At 42.7% G+C, this 20,719-nt stretch overlaps 1 protein-coding gene across 1 annotated transcript in view; it reads left to right on the top strand.

The window, feature by feature from the left end:
* Positions 1–7,730: 7,730 nt before the first annotated feature.
* Positions 7,731–20,719, top strand: part of ODAD2 (outer dynein arm docking complex subunit 2) — a 184,098-nt gene continuing 171,109 nt past the window's right edge. Inside the window, exons 1-6 of the mRNA XM_038391298.2 lie at positions 7,731–7,851; positions 10,490–10,741; positions 13,442–13,599; positions 14,958–15,153; positions 15,756–15,862; positions 16,353–16,489. Coding sequence (XP_038247226.1) covers positions 10,518–10,741; positions 13,442–13,599; positions 14,958–15,153; positions 15,756–15,862; positions 16,353–16,489 — 822 coding nt within the window. The 5' untranslated portion in view covers positions 7,731–7,851; positions 10,490–10,517. The remainder of the gene's footprint in view (positions 7,852–10,489; positions 10,742–13,441; positions 13,600–14,957; positions 15,154–15,755; positions 15,863–16,352; positions 16,490–20,719) is intronic.

The following is a 20,719-nucleotide window of genomic DNA, read 5'->3' as shown; positions in this document are numbered from 1 at the left end:
CTTTTCTAGACCTTTTGCAGACGGCTCTTTCAATTATCACTGATTAACTAAACAATTTTTCACCTACTGTGTCTACACTGTAAATTCAAGTTATAGTGTGAAGTTTATTTCTTTTTGTCGTTGACTATCTATGAGATACCATATTTAGAAAGGTTTCAGAGTAGCAGCCTTGTTAGTCTGTATTCGCAAAAAGAAAAGGCGTACTTGTGGCACCTTAGAGACTAACAAATTTATTAGAGCATAAGCTTTCGTGAGCTACAGCTCACTTAGCTGTAGCTCACGAAAGCTTATGCTCTAATAAATCTGTTAATCTCTAAGGTGCCACAAGTACTCCTTTTCTTTTTTCATATTTAGAAAAAGATTTATATTAAAAACAAGATAACATACAGTGAAAGTAAAGAAATGAAAGCTGTCAGCATTATTAGAGGATCATCTGTCTGTCCCTTGATTAAGTTCATGGGCTAAATTTTCATTTAATACTTAACATATGCAATAGCAAATACATTGTCTTTCTTAAACTTCCTTTTTTTAATGTATGTCAAAACCTTCCTCAACAACCTTACACATTCATGTTTCACCTGTAAAACTAATATCTGTAGTCTATCCTAATACATGTGGAAGAAAAAAAGTGAAAACATACAGCTGTTTACACTACAGTTCCTGAGATTTAAAAAATAGGTTCCAAAAAGATTCTCCTACTTCATAAGCCAAGTCCCTATCACTCCATAAGCCAAGTCATTATTAATTCTTTGCTTCCCATTCTTTGCTCCAATAAACGATTAATTCATTTTTGATTAACTGTGGGTAGGCATTATACCTGTATTTGTTAAAAATCCAGCTACTAGTACATAGTTGTACCTAATACTAAGTAAAAAGGTCTAGACAACTACAATACATTTACTGCTTATTAACAGGCCCATCCTCTGTCTAAACTACTTTTTAAAAATACATTACAGGTTCACTGAGTTCCGTTCACTGAGTTCTATTCCCTGGATACCTCAAAATAAATACACACACTCTGGTTCTGAGTTAAGAATCTCCAAACACAGCTTTACTAGTTAACAAACAGATTTTCAACCAGCAAACCCAAACTGTTAACTTAAAACCCAAACTGTCAGACCTAACAGAAAGCTCTGTGTAGCTCAAAAGTTTGTTTCTGTCAACAACAGAAGTTGGTCCAATAAAAGATATTACCTCATGCACCGGGTCTCTATAATATCCTGGGACTGATATAGCTACAACAACACAATATATAAATATGGTTACTACTGTGCGTGACTTTGGGTGTGTGAAAGGGATCAGAAAGCTAGGAGAAAAGAAGTAGACAGAGGGAGAAGCCAAGACAGAAAAATTCCTTTGATCACAGTACGTTCTGAAAAGGAAGACTTTGATTTCTGAACGAGAAAACTGCCTCTTGTTTGTTTCTACTTTGTACAGGGAAACACAACTTTGAGTATAAATAAACAGACTTGCACCAAAGAAATACCTAGCCCTTATCAATTTCTACTCCTAATGGAACCAACGCACCAGCACCCTGAATACCGGCTATTTGGACTAAAAGGGACAACAATACATACGTATAGCATTCCTACAAGCACCTCCATGCCCTTAATACTGATAAGAGATACTGATAATTGTCTTTTTCTGTCTTATGCATCACCAACAATAATATAGATTCTACAGATAAAATTCTGCTTTTATTGACTCCTTCTCAAACCTTTGCATTGTTTGCAAATTCTATCAATGGTTCCACCTGTGCCACCCCCACTGTCTTTAACGAGGTTGCAATCATGTAACAACCAGTAAAATTTCGCCTGTTTATTGCATTTTGTTTTAGTTATTCTATTAACAATGAATTGGCTACAAAAGAAGAGAATCCAGATCTCTCTCACACACCTGTGTTGATTCTGTAGTATTAGGAGGAGTAAAAGCTCTTCTGTCACTGAAGTAAGCGGATATGACTGAACACACACAGAGTAGCAGAGGTCATTTTTACACAACCACTTTTCAAACTGTTTCAAGTATGTATGCCTGGACCCCCAGAGGGTATTTAGGCCTCTAGAAAATTACTGGAACAACCATACAAACCACAAAGCCTAAGTTAAGTGCCTATATTCCCTATACAATGCATAGGGAGAGTTACACACCTAAGTATCAGAGTAGCAGCTGTGTTAGTCTGTATTCGCAAAAAGAAAAGGAGTACTTGTGGCATCTTAGAGACTAACAAATTTATTTGAGCATAAGCTTTCGTGAGCTACAGCTCACTTCATCGGATGCATTTGGTGGAAAATGGAAAATTCCACCAAATGCATCCGATGAAGTGAGCTGTAGCTCACGAAAGCTTATGCTCAAATAAATTTGTTAGTCTCTAAGGTGCCACAAGTACTCCTTTTCTTTTTACACCTAAGTATGCAATCCATAAAAGCCTGCATTCTAGGTGGCTCCCTCATAAGTTAGCCAATATGAGATACAGAGAGTGGTGTACCTAAGCCCTATCCCTCTCATAGAGATAGGTACCTAAATCTGGACTGTAGGGAAGCGTCTATAATCCACAGCTGGGAACCCCTTTGTGGAGTTGGGCAACTAAGTTGTTTCTTATGTGAATGAGTTAGGCACTTGACTCACTCCACACAAAACAGCAGAAGGAAGAGGAGTTGGTGGTGCCATCCACCTTATAACATTTAGCTCAGTGGTTGGAGCACTCACTTGGGATGTGAGAAAGACACATTAAATTTCCCTTCTGCCTGATGGGGAATAAGTACTTGAACAGGGGACTCCACATCTCTCAGGAAAGTGCTCCAACCACTGAGCTATGGGATATACCAATGTGGGGAGGAGGGGGACTCCTTCCACCTCTCCTACAGATGCTATTCCACTTTCAAAGAGTCATTGGAGCCCATGGGTCTCCCACCTTCCGTGTGAGTGCCCTAGCCACCAGGCTATAGAGTCATTCTCAGTCTCTGTTGTAGGGATTCTAATTTCTACTCAGTGGAACAGCTTCAACAGGAGAGACTGCAGGAGCTTCTCATTAGAATATCACATAGCTTACTGGTTAGAGCACTCTCCTGAGAAGTGCAGAAGACCCCTCTTCAAATCCTTTCTCCTCTTCTGGCAGAGGGGGCAATAGAACCTCGGTCTCCTACATCCCAGGTGAATGCTTGAACCACTGGGCTAAAATTTATAAGGTAGGCAGCACCACTTCCATCCACCATTTGAATGGGACCTGGTCTAGTATGCAGTCTCTGAGTACACTTACTGGATCAGGCCCCACATGCGAGATAGGCAGAGGGTGTGACACTAGCAGACCAGGTGCCAGCTCCTGACAGAGCCCCAGACCAATTCACTTGTGTATTAGTATAGATCAAAGTGATTATTAAAGGTGTAAGAATGTATTTGGTGTTTAAACTTCATAAAAAGTTGGGATGTTACTTGCATTGTTTCCACTTATCTGTATCCCGTTATAATGTAGTAGCAAACATTTATATTGTGTATATGTAACTAAATAATGCATCAAATGAGAAAGAAGCCTTTTGGAATGCGAATGAAGGATTTTAACAGAAAAGTGCTAATTTCAAAAAAGTGGTCATTGTGTGCGATGATTGGCAGTCAAAGACTCAAAATGCATTATTCACTCTTCATCATCAAAGTAAAAGCCCACGTGGGTAGTAACACTGTCATCTTGCTTTGTGTGAGAAGAAGCTATAAGCATAGGTGCCGACTTTCCCTCTGCCCCATGGGTGCTCAACACCCTCCCTGCCCCTGCACCACCCTTGCTCCACCCCCTTTCCCCAAGTCCCCGCCTCTTTACCGCCTCCTCCCCCAAGCGCGCCACATCCCCACTCCTACCACTCCCTCCCAGAGAGTCCTAATTGCCGCCAAACACTGTTAAGCGGTGGGCGGGAAGTGCTGGGAGAGGAAGGAATGGGGATACTGCCTTTGGGGGAGGAGAAGGGGTGGGGGCAGGGACGGGGGGAACTTGGCTGCCGGTGGGTGTGGAGCACCAGCTATTTTTTCCCCTGTGGGTGCTCCAGCCCCGCAGCAGCCACAGAGTTGGCGCCTATGGCTATAACTATGAATTTAAGGAAAGATCCTGCATCTCTAGACTGTTTGAACACTTACAGGAAAGTGTACCAGATGCAAAGCAGAGATCCCCAGAGACAATCCAGGTACCCTGAAAAGACTTTTGGGAAACTGGCAGTTTACTACATCATTGCCACCATTTGGAATTCCAAATGGTGATATAACTGTGCATATATTTTTCCTGCTTTAACCTCTCAATAACTCGCATTTCCTTTTCTTAGCTAATAAACCTTTAGTTAGTTTATTATAGAACTGGCTGCAGCGTTGTCTTTGGTGTAAGATCTAGGATACCAGTTGATTTGGGGTAAGTGACTGGTCTTTTGGGACTGGAATGTAAATGTAACCTAAATGTAATGTGATTTTTGGTGCACGTGACCTTTTATCTTTAAGTCCAGTTTGTCTGGGTGGCAAGATAGACTAGAGAGCCCAAGGGGACTGTCTGTGACTCCATGGTAAGACTGATATAGTGATCCAAGAGTTCACATTTGTTACTGGCTTGGTGAAATCTAATTGTAGAACAAAGCATCAGTTTGGGGTGTCTGCCTTGTTTTCTGACCAGTTTGGGATGTCTGATCCGTGTTTTTGAGGTAAGCACTCACAGTCGTGAGCCACTCCAGACAGAATGCCTATCTTTCCACAGTTCATGGGTTGCTCTGAGGCTTCGGTGGGAGATAGGCATCCAGACACCTTGGGTATGTCTATGCTGCAATCAGACACTCATGGCTGGCTCATGCAGGTCTCGGGCTATGGGACTGTTTTGCAATGCTGGAGCACCCACGGGAAAAAATTGGTGGGTGCTCTGCACCCACTGGCAGCCAAGCGCCCCGCCCTGCCTCAGCTCACCTCTGCCTCCTCCCCTGAGCGCAACACATCCCTGCTTCTCCTCCCAGGCTTGCCACCACGAAACAGCTGTTTTGCAGTGTAACAAGCTCTGGGAAGGAGGGGCAGGAGTGGGAACGTGGCATGCTCAGGGTAAGAGGCGGGGCTGGGGTGGGAATTTGGGGAAGGGGTCCAATAGGGGCAGGGATGGGGCAGAGTTGGGGTGGGGACTTTGGGGAAGGGATTGGAATGGGGGTGGGACGGGTGGAGTCGGGGCGTGGGGGTATGAGTACCACCGGCGCCAGGAGAAGTTGGCGCCTATGGCTTGGCCTGCAGCCTGAACTTTGGGACTCTCCCACCTCGCAGGATCCTACAGCCTGGGCTCCAGCCTGAGCCCAAACATTTCCAGTGCAATTAAACAGCTCCTTAGTCCAAGCCCTATGAGTCCAAGTCAGCCAGCAGCAGGTTTTTAACTGCAGTGTAGACATACCTTAGAGCAGTGGTTTTCAACTATATACCATTGTGGGCTGCATATGTGGCCCACAATATGTTATGTGGGCAGCATCCAATAATACCTGTATGTCCTGAGGATGTCACATGGGCTGCAGCTGTGTGCTGATTGGGCTGCAAGTGGGCCACGGGTTGAGAACCAGTGCCCTAGAATGAGGCAGCAGTGAGATGCTCAGAGGCAGAATCTTAGGCACATAGGCAACTTTCACCCTGAATATATAGGCACTGAGTGAATTTAGGTCTATAGGGTTAGATGGAAGCTGAGTGGGGGTTTTGTAGATCACAGGGGAGCCCGAACTGATATTTAGGTGCCTAAGTATCTTTGTGAAGCTGGCTGTGATGACTAGAGGACCACATTATACCATCAGTTTTTAAGCAGAAATTCCCCCTGCTGTTATTGACAAATATGGCTTAAAACTCAAGGCACAATCTGGCTGAGAATGAAGGCAGTAATGAACAAGACTTTTGTGGTCCAAACAGAAACTCTGCTAAACTGCTCTTCACTCTTAAAATGTAACAGTTTTAATGCAAACGTGGATTTTCTTTTAAACTATTTATCATCATAATGTATGTAATCCACATCATAGCTCAAAAAAACTAGCAGAATATAAAGATGTCCCTAAGATCTTCTGAGTGGCCAATGGTTAGATATTGAAAAGTATATTAGAACATAAACGTTTTGGAATGTATTTTAATATGGAGAAATTAATACTTCATCTTTGTTGAAGGTGATAACCTGCTATTTCCCAGTATTCTTTAGAAACCAAATGAGTGACTGAAAGAGTTACTATATCTATTGGCAAAAAGAAAAGGAGTACTTGTGGCACCTTAGAGACTAACAAATTTATTAGAGCATAAGCTTTCGTGAGCTACAGCTCACTTCATCGGATGCATTTGGTGGAAAAATGCATCCGATGAAGTGAGCTGTAGCTCACGAAAGCTTATACTCTAATAAATTTGTTAGTCTCTAAGGTGCCACAAGTACTCCTTTTCTTTTTGCGAATACAGACTAACACGGCTGCTACTCTGAAATATATCTATTGGGTATCAGAGGGGTAGCCGTGTTAGTCTGTAGCCACAAAAACAACGAGGAGTCCAGTGGCACCTTAAAGACTAACAGTGCCCAAATAAATCTTTTAGACTTTAAGGTGCCACTGGACTCCTCGTTGTTTTTATATCTATTAGATTATTTGATTGTGTTGTTTATTTGTTAATAGTTTAATGCAACTATTCTGAATCTAAATGAAGGACTTTAATCACCAAGATTTGTCAATCTCCACCTCTTCTCACAAGCACTAATTTCACGATAGCTTTTTAAAAAAAGAAAAACATTTAAATATAAAATAAAAGTCTAATTGATAGTTATTTCAGTTTTAATAAGTCAACTTGATTAAAGATTAGTGTGACCAGACAGCAAAAGTGAAAAATCAGGACAGGGGCTGTGGGGTAATAGGAGCCTATATCAGAAAAAGACCCAAAAATCAGGACTGTCCCTATAAAACTGGGACATCTTGTCACCCTGTTAAAGATATTTTCTTATAGCAACCTCAAACTAGTGAATTACCACAGGCTAAAGTCCTCCAGGATATAAATGTCAGGTTTCAGAGTAGCAGCCGTGTTAGTCTGTATTCGCAAAAGGAAAAGGAGGACTTGTGGCATCCGATGAAGTGAGCTGTAGCTCACGAAAGCTTATGCTCTAATAAATTTGTTAGTCTCTAAGGTGCCACAAGTCCTCCTTTTCTTTTTTAGGAAATAAAGGTGGGGCTCCTCGTTCCGTCTGCAGGGGGCAGTACTTCAAATCAACGAACTGCTTAGTTTTTGGTGTGGGATTAAATAAAGGGTGAAGGTGGCCAAATACCTTTTCCTCTAACTCAAACCGTAGAAAGCACGGACAGAGGGCACTGGGTCATTCATTCATCACCCCCCCCACACACACACACACACACACTAAACGCCTCAATTACACCATATCAACTTCACCCACTTCGACTGCCCCCCCCCCCCCCGCAAACTTCCCACTATCCGCAGCCAGCACCCTCGTCAGGCTCCTCGGCACCCACAAAGCCCAACCTCCCCGTTCCCTGGCCCTCACACCAAGCACTCTCCTCACGCCCCATAGCCGCCCTCTCAGCCTTTCCATCGCCCCAGCCCCCCCAGTCACCGCAGCACCCACGGCAGCTAGCCGCCCCCCTGCCGCCCCCCCCGCGGGGCCGCAGCGCCTTGCCTTGCGGAGACGGCTGCGTTCCCGCCGCCGGGGCCGGGGCGCTGTGCGGAGGGCTGGGGAGAAAGCCTGGCGGCAGCGGCAGGGAGGGGCGGGACAGGGGCCGCGCTGGGTTTACCCGCCTCTCCTAGGAACCGGCGGCGGCGGGCCCGTCCCCATAGCAACTGCCGCCGGCCGAGCGGGCGGCCCCAGAGAGGCGAGAGAGCCGGAGCCGGGGCAAGGTACCGGGGCGGAAAGCGGGTGGAGGGGACGCGTGTGGGGTCCTGCCGCTGCCGCTGCTGCTGCTGCGAGCGGTGTGCAGGGGCTCAGCCCCCACGGGAGTGAGGGGGCCCGGCCAGGCTGGGTCTGACCCTGCCCCACAATGAGGGAGCCTCCCGCAACGAGTGAGAGGCCCAGGGAGGTCTGATCCCTGCCCCACACTAATGGAGCCTCCCACTAGTAAGTGAGGGTCTGATCCTCTGTCCCACAGTGAGGGACCCTCCCTCTAGTGAATGATGGGGGCCGGGGCGGGTCTGACCCCCGAATCCACAGTGCGGGTGGGGTCTCTCACCCAGCGAATGAGAGATCTTGGAAAGAAGCTTCTTCTCCATGCCCCAAAGCCTAGGAGCCTCCCTCTGCATCTCCCCAGAGAGTGAGGACACTTAGGCCTCTCTTTACTTATATGGCTCCCATCCCCCTGGTCCCCAGAGGGGGCTTGTGGCGCAGCAGCCACAGGCTTACATTGTCCTCTTATTTCTACACTTAAATTAAATGAAGAGTTGGCCATGTTTCCCTGTCCTCTGCGATCCTCCAGTTCTCATAAAGTTTCCTAGCATTAGCTGTAAGTAGCGTTGTCTCCTGCCTACATTTTCCCAGCATGGCTGTCCTGGGAAATTTCTGAGGGTTTTCAGTACACACTGCCAGCTGTCCAGTTTTATGGGCTCAGGATCATCCTGGATGTTCTGGGTTTTTATACCTGAGATGTGGCAACCCAAGTTGTAAAATGCCCCTGCATTTTCAGTTTAAACTGATTTTTACTGAAAAAAATCCAGGGTTTACAAAAAATAATTTTTTTTTCCGATTTTCACCCTACTTTTGTATCATTCAGATAGACAGAAAATAGTTTTATTAGGAAAATACAATATATTGCGTGAGATATGTGTTACAATAATACATGTTTGTTTTATACGCAAAGTTGCCAGTTGAAGTAAGGCTATGTATTAGTCTAGAACGGGGTGGACAAACTTTTTGGCCTGAGGGCCACATCGGGGTTCGAAAACTGTATGGAGGGCCGGGTAGGGAAGGCTGTGCCTCCCCAAACCCTAACTGCCCCCTCCCACTTCCCTCCCCCTGACTGCCCCCCTCAGAACCCCCAACCCATCCAATCCCCCCTACTTCTTGTCCCCTGACCGTCTCCTCCTGGGACCTCCTGCCCCTAACCATCCCCCCGGGACCTCACCCCCTATCCAACCCCCCCGCTCCCTGACTGTCCCACCCCCGACAGGCCCCCCGGACCCCACCTCCTATCCAACCCCCCCTCTAAAGCCCCTTTCAGAATGCAGCCCTGCAAACATGGGCAGAGGATGCAGGAGGAGCAGAGGCAGCCGCACAGCTGGAGAGAAGCATCTGTTTCCCCTTCAAAGCGCCGCTTCTGTCCAGCTGGCTACGCGGCCGCCTGGTGCTCCTCCTGAGTCCTCCGCCTGCGTTCGCTGTGCTCCAGCCACCTGCACCACCCGCCTGCTCCCCTGAGGCTGCAGGTGAGTCTCCCTTCCTGCTCTCCCCTGCCCCCACAGTGCAGCCCCCTCCTGCGCTGGCGGCACGGCGCACTGAGGCTGCGGGGGAGAGGGGACAGCGGGGGAGAGGCCGGGGACTAGCTTCCCCAACCGGGAGCTCAGGGGCTGGGCAAGATGGTCCTGTGGGCTGGATGTGGCCCGCGGGCTGTAGTTTGCCCACCTCTGGTCTGGAAGATACACACAATAAACAAATAGGCCCACACGCAAGCTCTGAAGTGCGTGCACATCTGAACTTAATGATGATAATCACGCCCACCATGTAGACATTTCAAGCTGTTAGCAGATAATGATTTAAAGATTTGACACACTAAAATGGGAAGAAAATGAAAATCTGTATCAGAATACATTTCAGAACAAAAAGTATTCAAAAGTTTAAAAAAAAAACAGGAGAAAAGGATGAAGTTGAGTTTATGCGCTGTACATAGTGTGGTAGCTAACAGTTCTAAGTCTACAACAGTAACCTGTTTATTCAAATGAAAAGTTTTATATGGGGATTAGACCTATATTGTTTTCTTGAACTCAGAGGTGGCGTGGTGTTTTGAGTTCTGTTTTAGTTCTGCAGCAAACCACATTGAATTCCAATCATCAAAGCATTAATCTACTGAATACTTTTTTCTACTGAATACTCTGTCCTTCCGTCCACCAAAATAAACCCTGATATTTACCGAGCAAAATTATTAATAGTTTTTTGCACTGATTTTCACCTGTTTTTGTTTTTGTAGTAATATCAACCAATAAATTCCCAGGCAAAATTAAAATAAAAACCGAAAACGAAGGACCCTAAAGATGACAAAAAAACATCTCTTAAGCCCATTGCAAACAGAACAGAACCTATTTGCTTTGCACTTTTTGAAATGTTATTAGTATGGGTAATTAACAGAAGTATAAATTGAATTTTCCCCAAGCAGCCTCATTCTTTTTAATATAACATTAGCAAGCCTATGCCCCGCATTGCTGGTGTAACTCCACTGAAATAAGTGAATCAGACCCAAAGATGCGTATTGCTAAATATTAAGTCTACAAATGTATTCTTTTAATAGTTTGGGATCTTAATCATATTTAAAGAATAAACTATTTATTTGCTAAGGCACACATCGTTGATATTAGCTGAAATCATGGGAGTGGCACTGACAAGAGCAGCTCAATGGACCTCGGCCGGTTCTGGAACTGGCACACTAGAAATCACCCCTTTGAATGAATCTCTTCTAAATGACATAATTAAGTTTGCAGAGAGCTTCAGCTCGAGACATCCTCAAGAAGCAGCATTTGTCTTCAGAGAACCACTTGAATGGAAAACACAATTGGATTATTCAGGATTTGAATTAGGTTATGAGATCAGGTAGGTCTGAATGGCAGTGGTTTATAAACATATTAAAGACAAACTGCAAAGAAAAAAAATTGTGCTCATTTTGTATAAGGAATGTTTGCTCTTTTCATTGTATTTGTTTTCTCCTAGTTTGTTACGTTGGACATTTTGTGTTCTGATTTATAACTTTTCCCCCAAAGGACTCTGAAAATATTTGTAGCACCTAGATTGTAACTTCACAGCTGTGTGTTGAAACCTATTCTCTTGTTTCTTACTGAAGTGGGGCAAATATATTTGCCTTTGTCTATTCTAGGAATTTTCACACCCTATGTCTAGTGCTGGTGCAGACCTGCCAGTGCCAGCAATAAAGGAGGCACTAGTGTAGACCAGGCACTGGTATTTTACCACTGTGGGTATGTCTACATAGCAACTAGACACCTGCAACTGGTCTAGGCCAGCTGACTTGGGCTTGCGGGGCTTGGGCTGCAGGGCTGTTTCATTGCTGTGTAGACTTCTGGGTTCAGGCTGGAGCCCGGGCTCTAACACGCTGTGATGTGGGAGGGCCCCAAAGCCCAAGCCCCATGAGTCTGAGTTGGAATCGCACAGGTCAGCCGCGGGTGTCTAATTGCTGTGTAGAAATACCCTCAGTCACCTTACGTTGAGGTGAGATGCAAAAAACAATTCAAAAAAGTCCTACGTAGTTGTACCCATAAGGTCCTGTCCGCACTATAATTATAGCTGTATTGGTGCACCCAGTTACAAGATAGTTGAGCCAAGCCATGTTAAAGGAACTGTGCTACAGCTTTGAAAAGAGAAGGGCAGTTACACTTTTTTAGATAAATTGATAAATTAAACAGTAATAAGTCACCATGACCAGATCTTATTCACCCAAGATTTCTGAAGGGACTCGGATATGAAATTGCAGCACTACTAGCTAATATGTAACCTACTGCTTAAATCAGCCTGTGTACCAGATAACTGAAGGTTAGCTAATGTAACGCCTATTTTTTAAAAAGGCTTCAGAGGCAATCCTGGCAATTACAGGCTGTTATACCTAACTTCAGCATGAGGCAAATTGGTTGAAACTATAGTAAAGAACAGAATTATCAGACACATAGATAAACATTCCTTGTATAAAGGAAAATCATGCCTCATCAATCTATGAGAATTCTCTGAGGGGGTCCACAAGCATGTGGACAAAGGTGATCTGGTGGATATAGTGTACTTGGACTTTCCGAAAGCTTTTGACAAGGTCCCTCACCAAAGGTTATTAAGCAAAGTAAGCAGTCATGGGATAAGAGGGAAGGTCCTCTCATGGATTGGTAACTGGTTAAAAGAGAGGAAACAAAGGGTAGGAATAAGTGGTCAGTTTACACAATTGAGAGAGGTAAATAGTGGGATCCCCCAAGGAGCAGTATTGAGACTTGTGCTGTTCAACATATTCATAAACAATCTTGAAAAGGGGGTGAACAATGAGGTGGCAAAGTTTGCAGATGTTACCCAAAATTACCCGAGATAGTTAAGTCCAAAGCTGACTGGAAAGAGTTACAAAGGAATTTCACAGAACTTAGTGAGTGGACAACAAAATGGCAGATGAAATTCAGTGTTGCTAAGTGCAAAGTTGTGCACATTGGAAAAAATAACCTCAACTATACATACAAAATGATGGGTCTAAATTAGCTGTTACCACTTGAGAAAGAGAGCTAGGAGTCACTGTGGATATTTTTTTTGAAAACATCCATTCAATGTCCAGTGGCAGACAGAATGTTAGGAACTATTAGGAAAGGGATAGATAATAAAGCAGAAATATCATAATACCACTATATAAATCCGTGGTATGCCCACACCTTGAATACTGCATGCAATTCAGGTTACCCCATCTGAAAAAAGGTATAGTAGAATTGGAAAAGGTGCCGAGAAGGGCAGTGAAAATGATGAGGGGCATGGAACAGCTTCCATGAGATGAGATTTTAAAAAGACTAGGACTCTTCAGGGTATAAAAGAGACTAGGGGGAATATGATAGTGGTCTATGAAATCATGAATGGTATGGAAAAAGTGAATAGGGAAGTGTTACTTACCCCTTCACATAACACCAAGGACTAGAGGTCACCTGATGAAATTAATGGGCAGAAGGTTTAAAATGAACAAAAGGAAATATTCACACAATACGCAATCAGCCTGTGGAACTCATTGCCAAAGGATGTTCTGAGGCCAAAAGTATAACTGGGTTCAAAAAAGAAATATGTACGTTCATGGAAGATAGAGGGACACAACACTATGCTCTGGGTGCCTGTCAACCTCCAACTGCCTGAAGATGGGACTTGATGACAGTTGTAATGACCCTATTCTGTTCATTCCCTCTGAAGCATCTGGCACTGGCCACTGTTGGAAGACTGGATATTAGGCTAGATGAACCATTGGTCTGACCCAGTATGGCCATTCTTATATTCTTATGGATATTTCTGTTGTCAGCTGTAATATATTAATATATATTTCATCGATAGACCTTAGTTTGGTAAGTAAGGTACAGCAGCCAAACATTTGTTTCTGTGAACTCTTTTGAGTTTGCAAGTCAACATGGTCTATTAGTAACTAGAAAGGGGGATGTAAATTAGGAGACAAGGTCTATTTTTTATTAAGAGCTTTGAGCAGCATTCTCAGAGTTGGACTCTACCTAAAATTTTCCTTTAATAAAAGTTCTTTCTTTATGAAGTATCATTTTATTCTTCTAGTGGAACAACCGTTCAGTCAGAAGAAAGAGACAAAGATGATCAACCATTGCTTCTCCTCAGTGCCTCAACTATCAGAGTACGCAGTTTTGGCCAACTCTCTCGTTTGCTACATGTAGCTATGGAAAAAAAGTTAAAGGAAGCACAGGCATGCCTTGAAGGTTGTTTTTTTTTCTCTCTTTTCCTTGAATTTTAATGTTTAAAAAAATAAGAGAAAGAAAGAAACACATACGTTACATTTTATTTAGTACAAATTTTGACTTATGAGGGATTGGTTGAAAACAGTGATGTGATGAACGAGGAAACTTCTATTTTTATTTTTTTTATCTTCGCTGAAGTCAGTAATATAGAGCTCTGGAATAATGTTAACATTGAATTATATATAAAGATACATGTATACTGACTGGTACCTCAAAAATTATAGCAGATCATATATTCAAATCTTGGCATACTAAATGTGTCCTCAGAAGCTAATAATAGTTTTTTTCTGTACTTTTAAGGTAATCTCCCTTTTATAATGTTAATTTATTAAAATAACCAACAAAAATATGTTATGCTTAGGAAGTTCATGGCTGTGAACATTTTCAGATCTTTCTGATCAGCACTTTTAGAAAATATGTAACAGTATAGTTATTGGGTCATATCCAGTTCCTTGTATACAAACTGAATAAAAAGCACCTAAGTGTGCTAAATTAGACACCTATGGGAGTGCAAAATCTGAGTAACATTTGTTTGTGAAATTGGTAGAAAACAAGTTAGCTATAATTCTGATGCAGTCACAGATGGATTGCGCCTGATTTGTAAAATGCCCACACAGCAAAGGCATACACGGGATCATGCTTCAGTATGAGCCAGCAACTGCTATGCATCTGTGTAAGAACACTGTCACTTATTGGGCCACTGAGAACAAGAGGAGTTTATAAAACCAGCTAACACACAGTTATGTCAGTGGTCACTGTATAGGACAGCTGGCAATCCTGAGCAAGTGATAGCTGGGCCTTTTATGAAATAATTGGGAGTGTTGCCAACAAATCTTTTAAGACATTGTTTTATACTAAATCAAACTTCTGTAATGATGGCTTTTCTGTGAATTGAGCCCATTGACTTGATGTTTGGGTCATCATCCAATTTATTATCCCTGAAGGTAAATACTGACCCAAAAGAGAGTTTGATATTTAGCTCTTGATTCAATAAATCTAAATGTTTATTCACCAGAAGACAGCTCCTGTTTGTTATTTGTTTGTTTTACCTGAATTTTGTTTTCATATTGTTAAAAACTGATATATTAATGTATTTCAAATCACAATAAAGTGATGTGAAATCATTTACTCCTACAAGATAAAACAGTAACATTTTAAACATGTTAAGGAACCTATTATCTATCTTTTAAAATTAAATATGTGTTTATATTATAAGTTACTATTGTTAAAAAGCTTTGGCAGTGAAGGATTTTAAAAATCCTTTAAGATCGGTTTTAAAGTACCATTATTTTTATATTGATAATGTTTCTCATTTACAGCCAATAGAGATCCTATAGTGAAAATTCTTGGCCCAGGATATGGGACCATTGAAGGAGAAGATATGTCTATGCTGCGCTTGCTGGACAGAATGAAAAAAGATGATGATCCTGATACAGAAATTAAAATGAAGATATCTCTTCTTCTTCAACAGCTGGATATGCAACTACTTAACAGTTCTTTAAAACGTATTTCACAGTAAGTACATTGCAAATGAAACTGTCCATTTTCAGCCAGTAATTTTTTTTGTTTTGTTTTTAAATTAAATTAATTTTAACCCAAAACATGTGCTTTTGGTGTGATATGAAGAAATCACTCAAAAAGGTATGAAAGTAATTATCTTTATTGATTTATGAAAACCAGGAAAACTTGCTGAAATGAAAGATGTTTTCTGGAGGTTTAACAATATGAGTATAAATGTGTGTGTGTGTCTATATGTGTGTGTGTGTGTGCGTATACATTTATATGCATGAAGGACATATGTGCTGTATTTGAAAGCAACTCAATATAATTTGTATAAATAAATAATACACTAGCAATTAAAACTTTTTAATAGAGTTGTTCATTTAGTTACGAAAGCACACAAAAGATACTGAATTTGTCGAAGAATTATACTAGTTTCATTTTAGTTGTGAAGCTAAAATTCCACTAAATAGCTATTTGCATATTTTTAGTTGTTTTTCCTACTACTCTGAAACTAGTGAAAGGAAAGGGCAAAATCCCTTTATACAATGTCTTGATTATTTTTTGAAAATTTATTTTTTATTATTAGATTTTAGACCATTTTCTATTAATTACAGAGAGGTGAGATTAACTCCAGCTGCTGTAAAAAATGAAGTGGATCTGCTCAAACATTTCTCTGGAAAAGGAGAAGATACTGTGCTGGAATCTCTTGAATATACATCAGGTTAAAATTCCACCTTTTATGTTTTTGTTTGATCATGTTTGACATTTACACTTATACATTAAATATAATAAATTTTATTTTTAATGTAGATATTAAAATAAATTTATTATCTCTTACTGATTTAAAATGTGTATTTCTATTTTTAAGTAATAATATAGAACAACATGTACCTACAGATGTGGAGCTGAATTCTTCAACCTTGATTTACATAAATAATCCCTATTCATGTCTCATTGAATTCAGTTGGACTAATTAAGGGCTTGATCCTGATAAGTGCTGCACATGTGTTTAAGTGGTTTGTTGGATCAGGCCGGAATGCTCACCACTTTGCAGGATCAAGTCCTAAATGAGTTTGGATTGTTGACATAAGTAAGAGTTGCAGGACTGGGACCTTAAATTTGTATGAATTTTATAATTAAAAATCCATTCAGGTCTTTTTATTAGAAATAGCAATATATTTTTAAAAATAACAAAAACACTATTGTTGCAGATTATGAATTCTCCAATGGATGTCGAGCCCCACCTTGGAGACAAGTCCATGGGGAAATTTGTTATTTGATTGTTAAACCACATGACACTGATCCTTTGTACATCACTTGCAGCACAGCAGGAGTGTTTTTAAATGGAGTAAGTAACAATAAAAACTCAAATCTGGGATAACAGAAACTTGAGTAGGTAAAAATGGGTGAGTCCTACTTGAGGATTTAGGGCAGTTGCATTCAACCAAGAGCTGAAGAGTTACTTTAGTGGCACTGCAGAAAGAGAGAAAATAATCATAGCATGATGCCATATATTTTTTATGTTTTGACTATAGGTCATTATTTCTTTTTCTTCTGTTGCCTGAACAGTGAATTCTAGTGGTTTACACTTCACTTGTAAATTTACTTTACCACATGTGTAAAGCAGCACATAAAATGCTTGTTTTGCACATTCTTTTCACTATATCTAGCTATTAGAGTAGTTGAGTATGAAACAGATCTGTTAATGAATCCTGAAGAATGGCAAGATGCATACCATTACATTCTTTCTGAATTATTTCATATTGTCCGTAATCTACATTTTCACTTTTAAAAAAACCTTTGTGTTAGCTAGGAAAGGCATCGTAATACAATCTGATGCATTGTTGTAATCATTCCAATAATAATCTTATCAAAAACATTAATCTAACTACCTGACAATATGGTTGGGGTGTTATCCTACTTGGGTTCATAATAATAATAATTAGAAGTGAAAGACCCAGTATAATGTCAACTTTTGGCTTTCCTCAAATTTTGTGTCTTCTCTGTCTTTTAGACCCAACCCTGCAAAAACACACATTTGTAATTTCATGCAAGTAGTCCCGTTGGGTTCAGTTCAATGATATTACTTTCATATGTAAACATCATCAATTAGCCATAAATAAACATCAGTCAAAATTAGCTCAGGATCTCTGTATGACTCATTCTGATGTTACTATTTTAAATTGTTAATAACCTTTAAAATTAGAGTCTAATAACTTAAACTTGAAAAATTACTCTTATGCACAATTCAGCAAACACTTATGAATGTGCTTATCTTTAAGCATGCGAGCACTTCCATTGAAGTGACTGGGGGCAAAGTGTCTACACGGTAGCAAAAAAAAGTTCGCTAACTCTTTGGACTCTGAGGAGCAGTGTTATATTTAAGGTGTCAGAATTCAGGAATTCCTTGTACAAACTTATTTATATCAGCCACAAACCCAACTCACTACTTTTGATTCTGATATTCCTTTGTTTGTGGATTTTAGAGGGGTGGGAAAAGTCAGACTTTTAACACTCGTAACACTCGTAAGTGTCTTGCCCAAATTCACATAGGAAGTCCATGAGAGAGCAGGGGTAGACCCACATTTCTTCTTCAAGTACTGTCCCTATGAGCGATCCACTTTGGGTGTGTGTTTTCCCCACACCTTCAATTGGAGATTTTCATTAGTAGTGTCCATTTGGCCCACGCATGTGCCCTGCAAGTCCTCATGCTCTGCACCAGGGCTATATAGTGCTACATGGGCGAACTGCCCTCAGTTCCTTCTCAGCTGCCTCAGCCTGAGATTGAGCTTTAGCATATCTGCCTTGAGCTTGCCTCTGCTAAAATTTTTTCCTAGTTGTTAGTTGAGTTTAGTTTAGTCCAGGGGTGGGCAAACTTTGTGGCCCAAGGACCACATCTGGGTATGGAGATTGTATGGTGGGCCATGAATGCTCAAAAAATTTGGGGCTGGGGTGAGGGCTTTGACTGGGGTTGTGGGCTTTGTGGTGGAGCCAGAAATGAGGAGTTCAAGGTGCAGGAGGGGGCTCAGGACTAGGGCACGGGGTTGGAGTGTGGGGAGGGGAGGGAAGGGGCTGGAGGTGGAGGGGCTGGGGATGAGGGATTTGGGGTGCAGGAGGGTGCTCCAGGCTGGGACCGAGGAATTCGGAGCGTGGGAGGGGGATTAGGGGTAGGGCAGGGGGTTGGGGTGTGGCAGGAGGTCAGGGGTGCAGGCTCCAGGTGGTGCTTACCTCAAGCAGCTTCCGGAAGCAGCGGCATGTCCCCCTTCTGGCTCCTACCCAGAGGCGCAGCTAAGCAGCTCTGCGCACTGTCTCATCTGCAGGCGCCACCCCTGCAGCTTCCATTGGCAGCGGTTCCCGGCTAATGGGAGCTGCGGGGGTGGCGCCTGGGGCATGGGCAGGATGTGGAGTCCCCTGGCTGCTCCTATGAGTAGGAGCCAGAGGCGGGACTTGCTGCTGCTTCTGGGAGCCGTGCAGAGCCACGGCACATGCGGAGCAGGGCAAGCCCCTGATCCTGCTCCCAAGCTGGAGCACTGGAGCGGGGCAAGCCCCAGACCCTGCTCCCTGGCAGGAAGTCAAGGGCCAGATAAAAACGTCTGACAGGCTGGATGCAGCCCATGGGCCGTAGTTTACCCACCCCGATCTATTCTGTTAGTTTTTTAGTTTAGCTTATTTTAGTAGTTGAGAGGTTTGTTTCATTCTCTTCCTTCCCTTTGGGAAGGCATGCTTTCCTGGCTCACCAGGGTTTAAATGCTGCCTTGCCAAGTGGCCATCCCAATTAGAGATGGCCACTCCAAGTGCTTTTAGTGCCTAGGAGAGTAACACACCCCACAGAAGTGTAACTTCTGTCTGGCCTTTAAGTCCAGGGCATGGAAGAATCAGGAGATGAAGCTGATGTTGTGAATGATCGAGGGTTCCCTTCATCCCAGTTGAGAGCCTGGTCAGGAGCATGCCCCTATGCAGTCTCCGGGTAGATCCAGTGCCCCATTGACCTTGGCTCAGCACTCCCCTACAAAGGGGAAAACTCCAGAGACTTCCTCAGAGGGTCCCAGGAAAAGGAGCTCTAATGTCCTTCATAAGGAATCTACTCCAAAAAGACCTCGATTTACCAGTAGATAGACCAACTCAGAAACTTTGACCTCTCAACCTGGTGCCTTAGAGGCGAAGGGCTATCCCCATACTGGCAGGACTGGAAAACCCCAAAGCTCTTCTAAGAGCAAACATGGCTCCGAGAGATCTTAGGTAGTATCTGGACGTGATAAAGATGGCAAGGAAAGACATTCCTCCAGTCTGGTACCATTGAATATGGCTCTACTTCCCAGTGCCTCCCCTAACAAGTTCCTTGGTACCATACAAGCCTAAGTATTTGATTTCCTCAGTGCCCACCATAACAGATCATGCAAGGTTATGCCTTTGTTGCTTCCAGAGATGCCTCAGAACAGTCTACTCACAAACAAAGCTCAGACAAACAGGTTTCATTTCCACTTTAGGTGACAGATTCCCTAGGCCAATGGAAAGATCATCAAACATTGGTGCAGGTATTCCTTTTCTCCAGCTGAATTTGACAGTCACCATACCAATGGATGCATCCCTGTTGAGAGAGAGGGCATGTTTCAATGCTCATACAATCCAGGAAGATGATCGCCTCATGAAAGCCGTCTTCACATCAACCTGTTGGAACTCAGGGCAATCAGAAATGCTTGCCTTAATTTTTTTATCTCTTGTCAAGGACCAGTCAATGAGGGTTATAATAGATAAATTCATGGAGCAGGTCCTCAAGGAATCAATTCTGAAGCACTTAGAGGAGAGGAAAGTGATCAGGAACAGTCAGCATGGATTCACCAAGGGCAAATCATGCTGACTAATCTAATTGCCTTCTAAGACGAGATAACTGGCTCTGTGGATGAGGGGAAAGCAGTGGACATGTTGTTCCTTGACTTTAGCAAAGCTTTTGACATGGTCTCCCACAGTATTGTTGCTAATAAATTAAAGAAGTATGGGCTGGATGAATGGATGATAAGGTGGACAGAAAGCTGGCTAGATTGTTGGGCTCAACAGGTAGTGATCAATGGCTCTATGTCTAGTTGGCAGCTGGTATCAAGTGGAGTGCCTCAAGGGTCGGTCCTCGGGCTGGTTTTGTTCAATATCTTTATTAATGATGTGGAGGATGGTGTGGATTGCACCCTCAGCAAGTTTGCAGATGACACTAAACTGGGAGGAGATGTAGATACACTGAAGGGTAGGGATAGGATACAGAGGGCCCTAGACAAATTAGAGGATTGGGCCAAAAGAAATCTGATGAGGTTCAACAAGGACAAGTGCAGAGTCCTGCACTTAGGACGGAAGAATCCCATGCACCGCTACAGATGAGGGACCGAATGGCTCAGCAGCAGTTCTGCAGAAAGGGACCTAGGGGTTACAGTGGACGAGAAGCTGGATATGAGTCAACAGTGTGCCGTTGTTGCCAAGAAGGCCAATGGAATTTTGGGATGTATAAGTAGGGGCATTGCCAGCAGATCAAGAGACGTGATCATTCCCCTCTATTCGACATTGATGAGGCCTCATCTAGAGTATTGTGTCC

This window comes from Dermochelys coriacea, chromosome 2 (genome assembly GCF_009764565.3).
Source record: "Dermochelys coriacea isolate rDerCor1 chromosome 2, rDerCor1.pri.v4, whole genome shotgun sequence".
Classification (NCBI taxonomy): domain Eukaryota; kingdom Metazoa; phylum Chordata; order Testudines; family Dermochelyidae; genus Dermochelys; species Dermochelys coriacea.
This window is presented reverse-complemented; position numbering and strand designations above follow the sequence as displayed.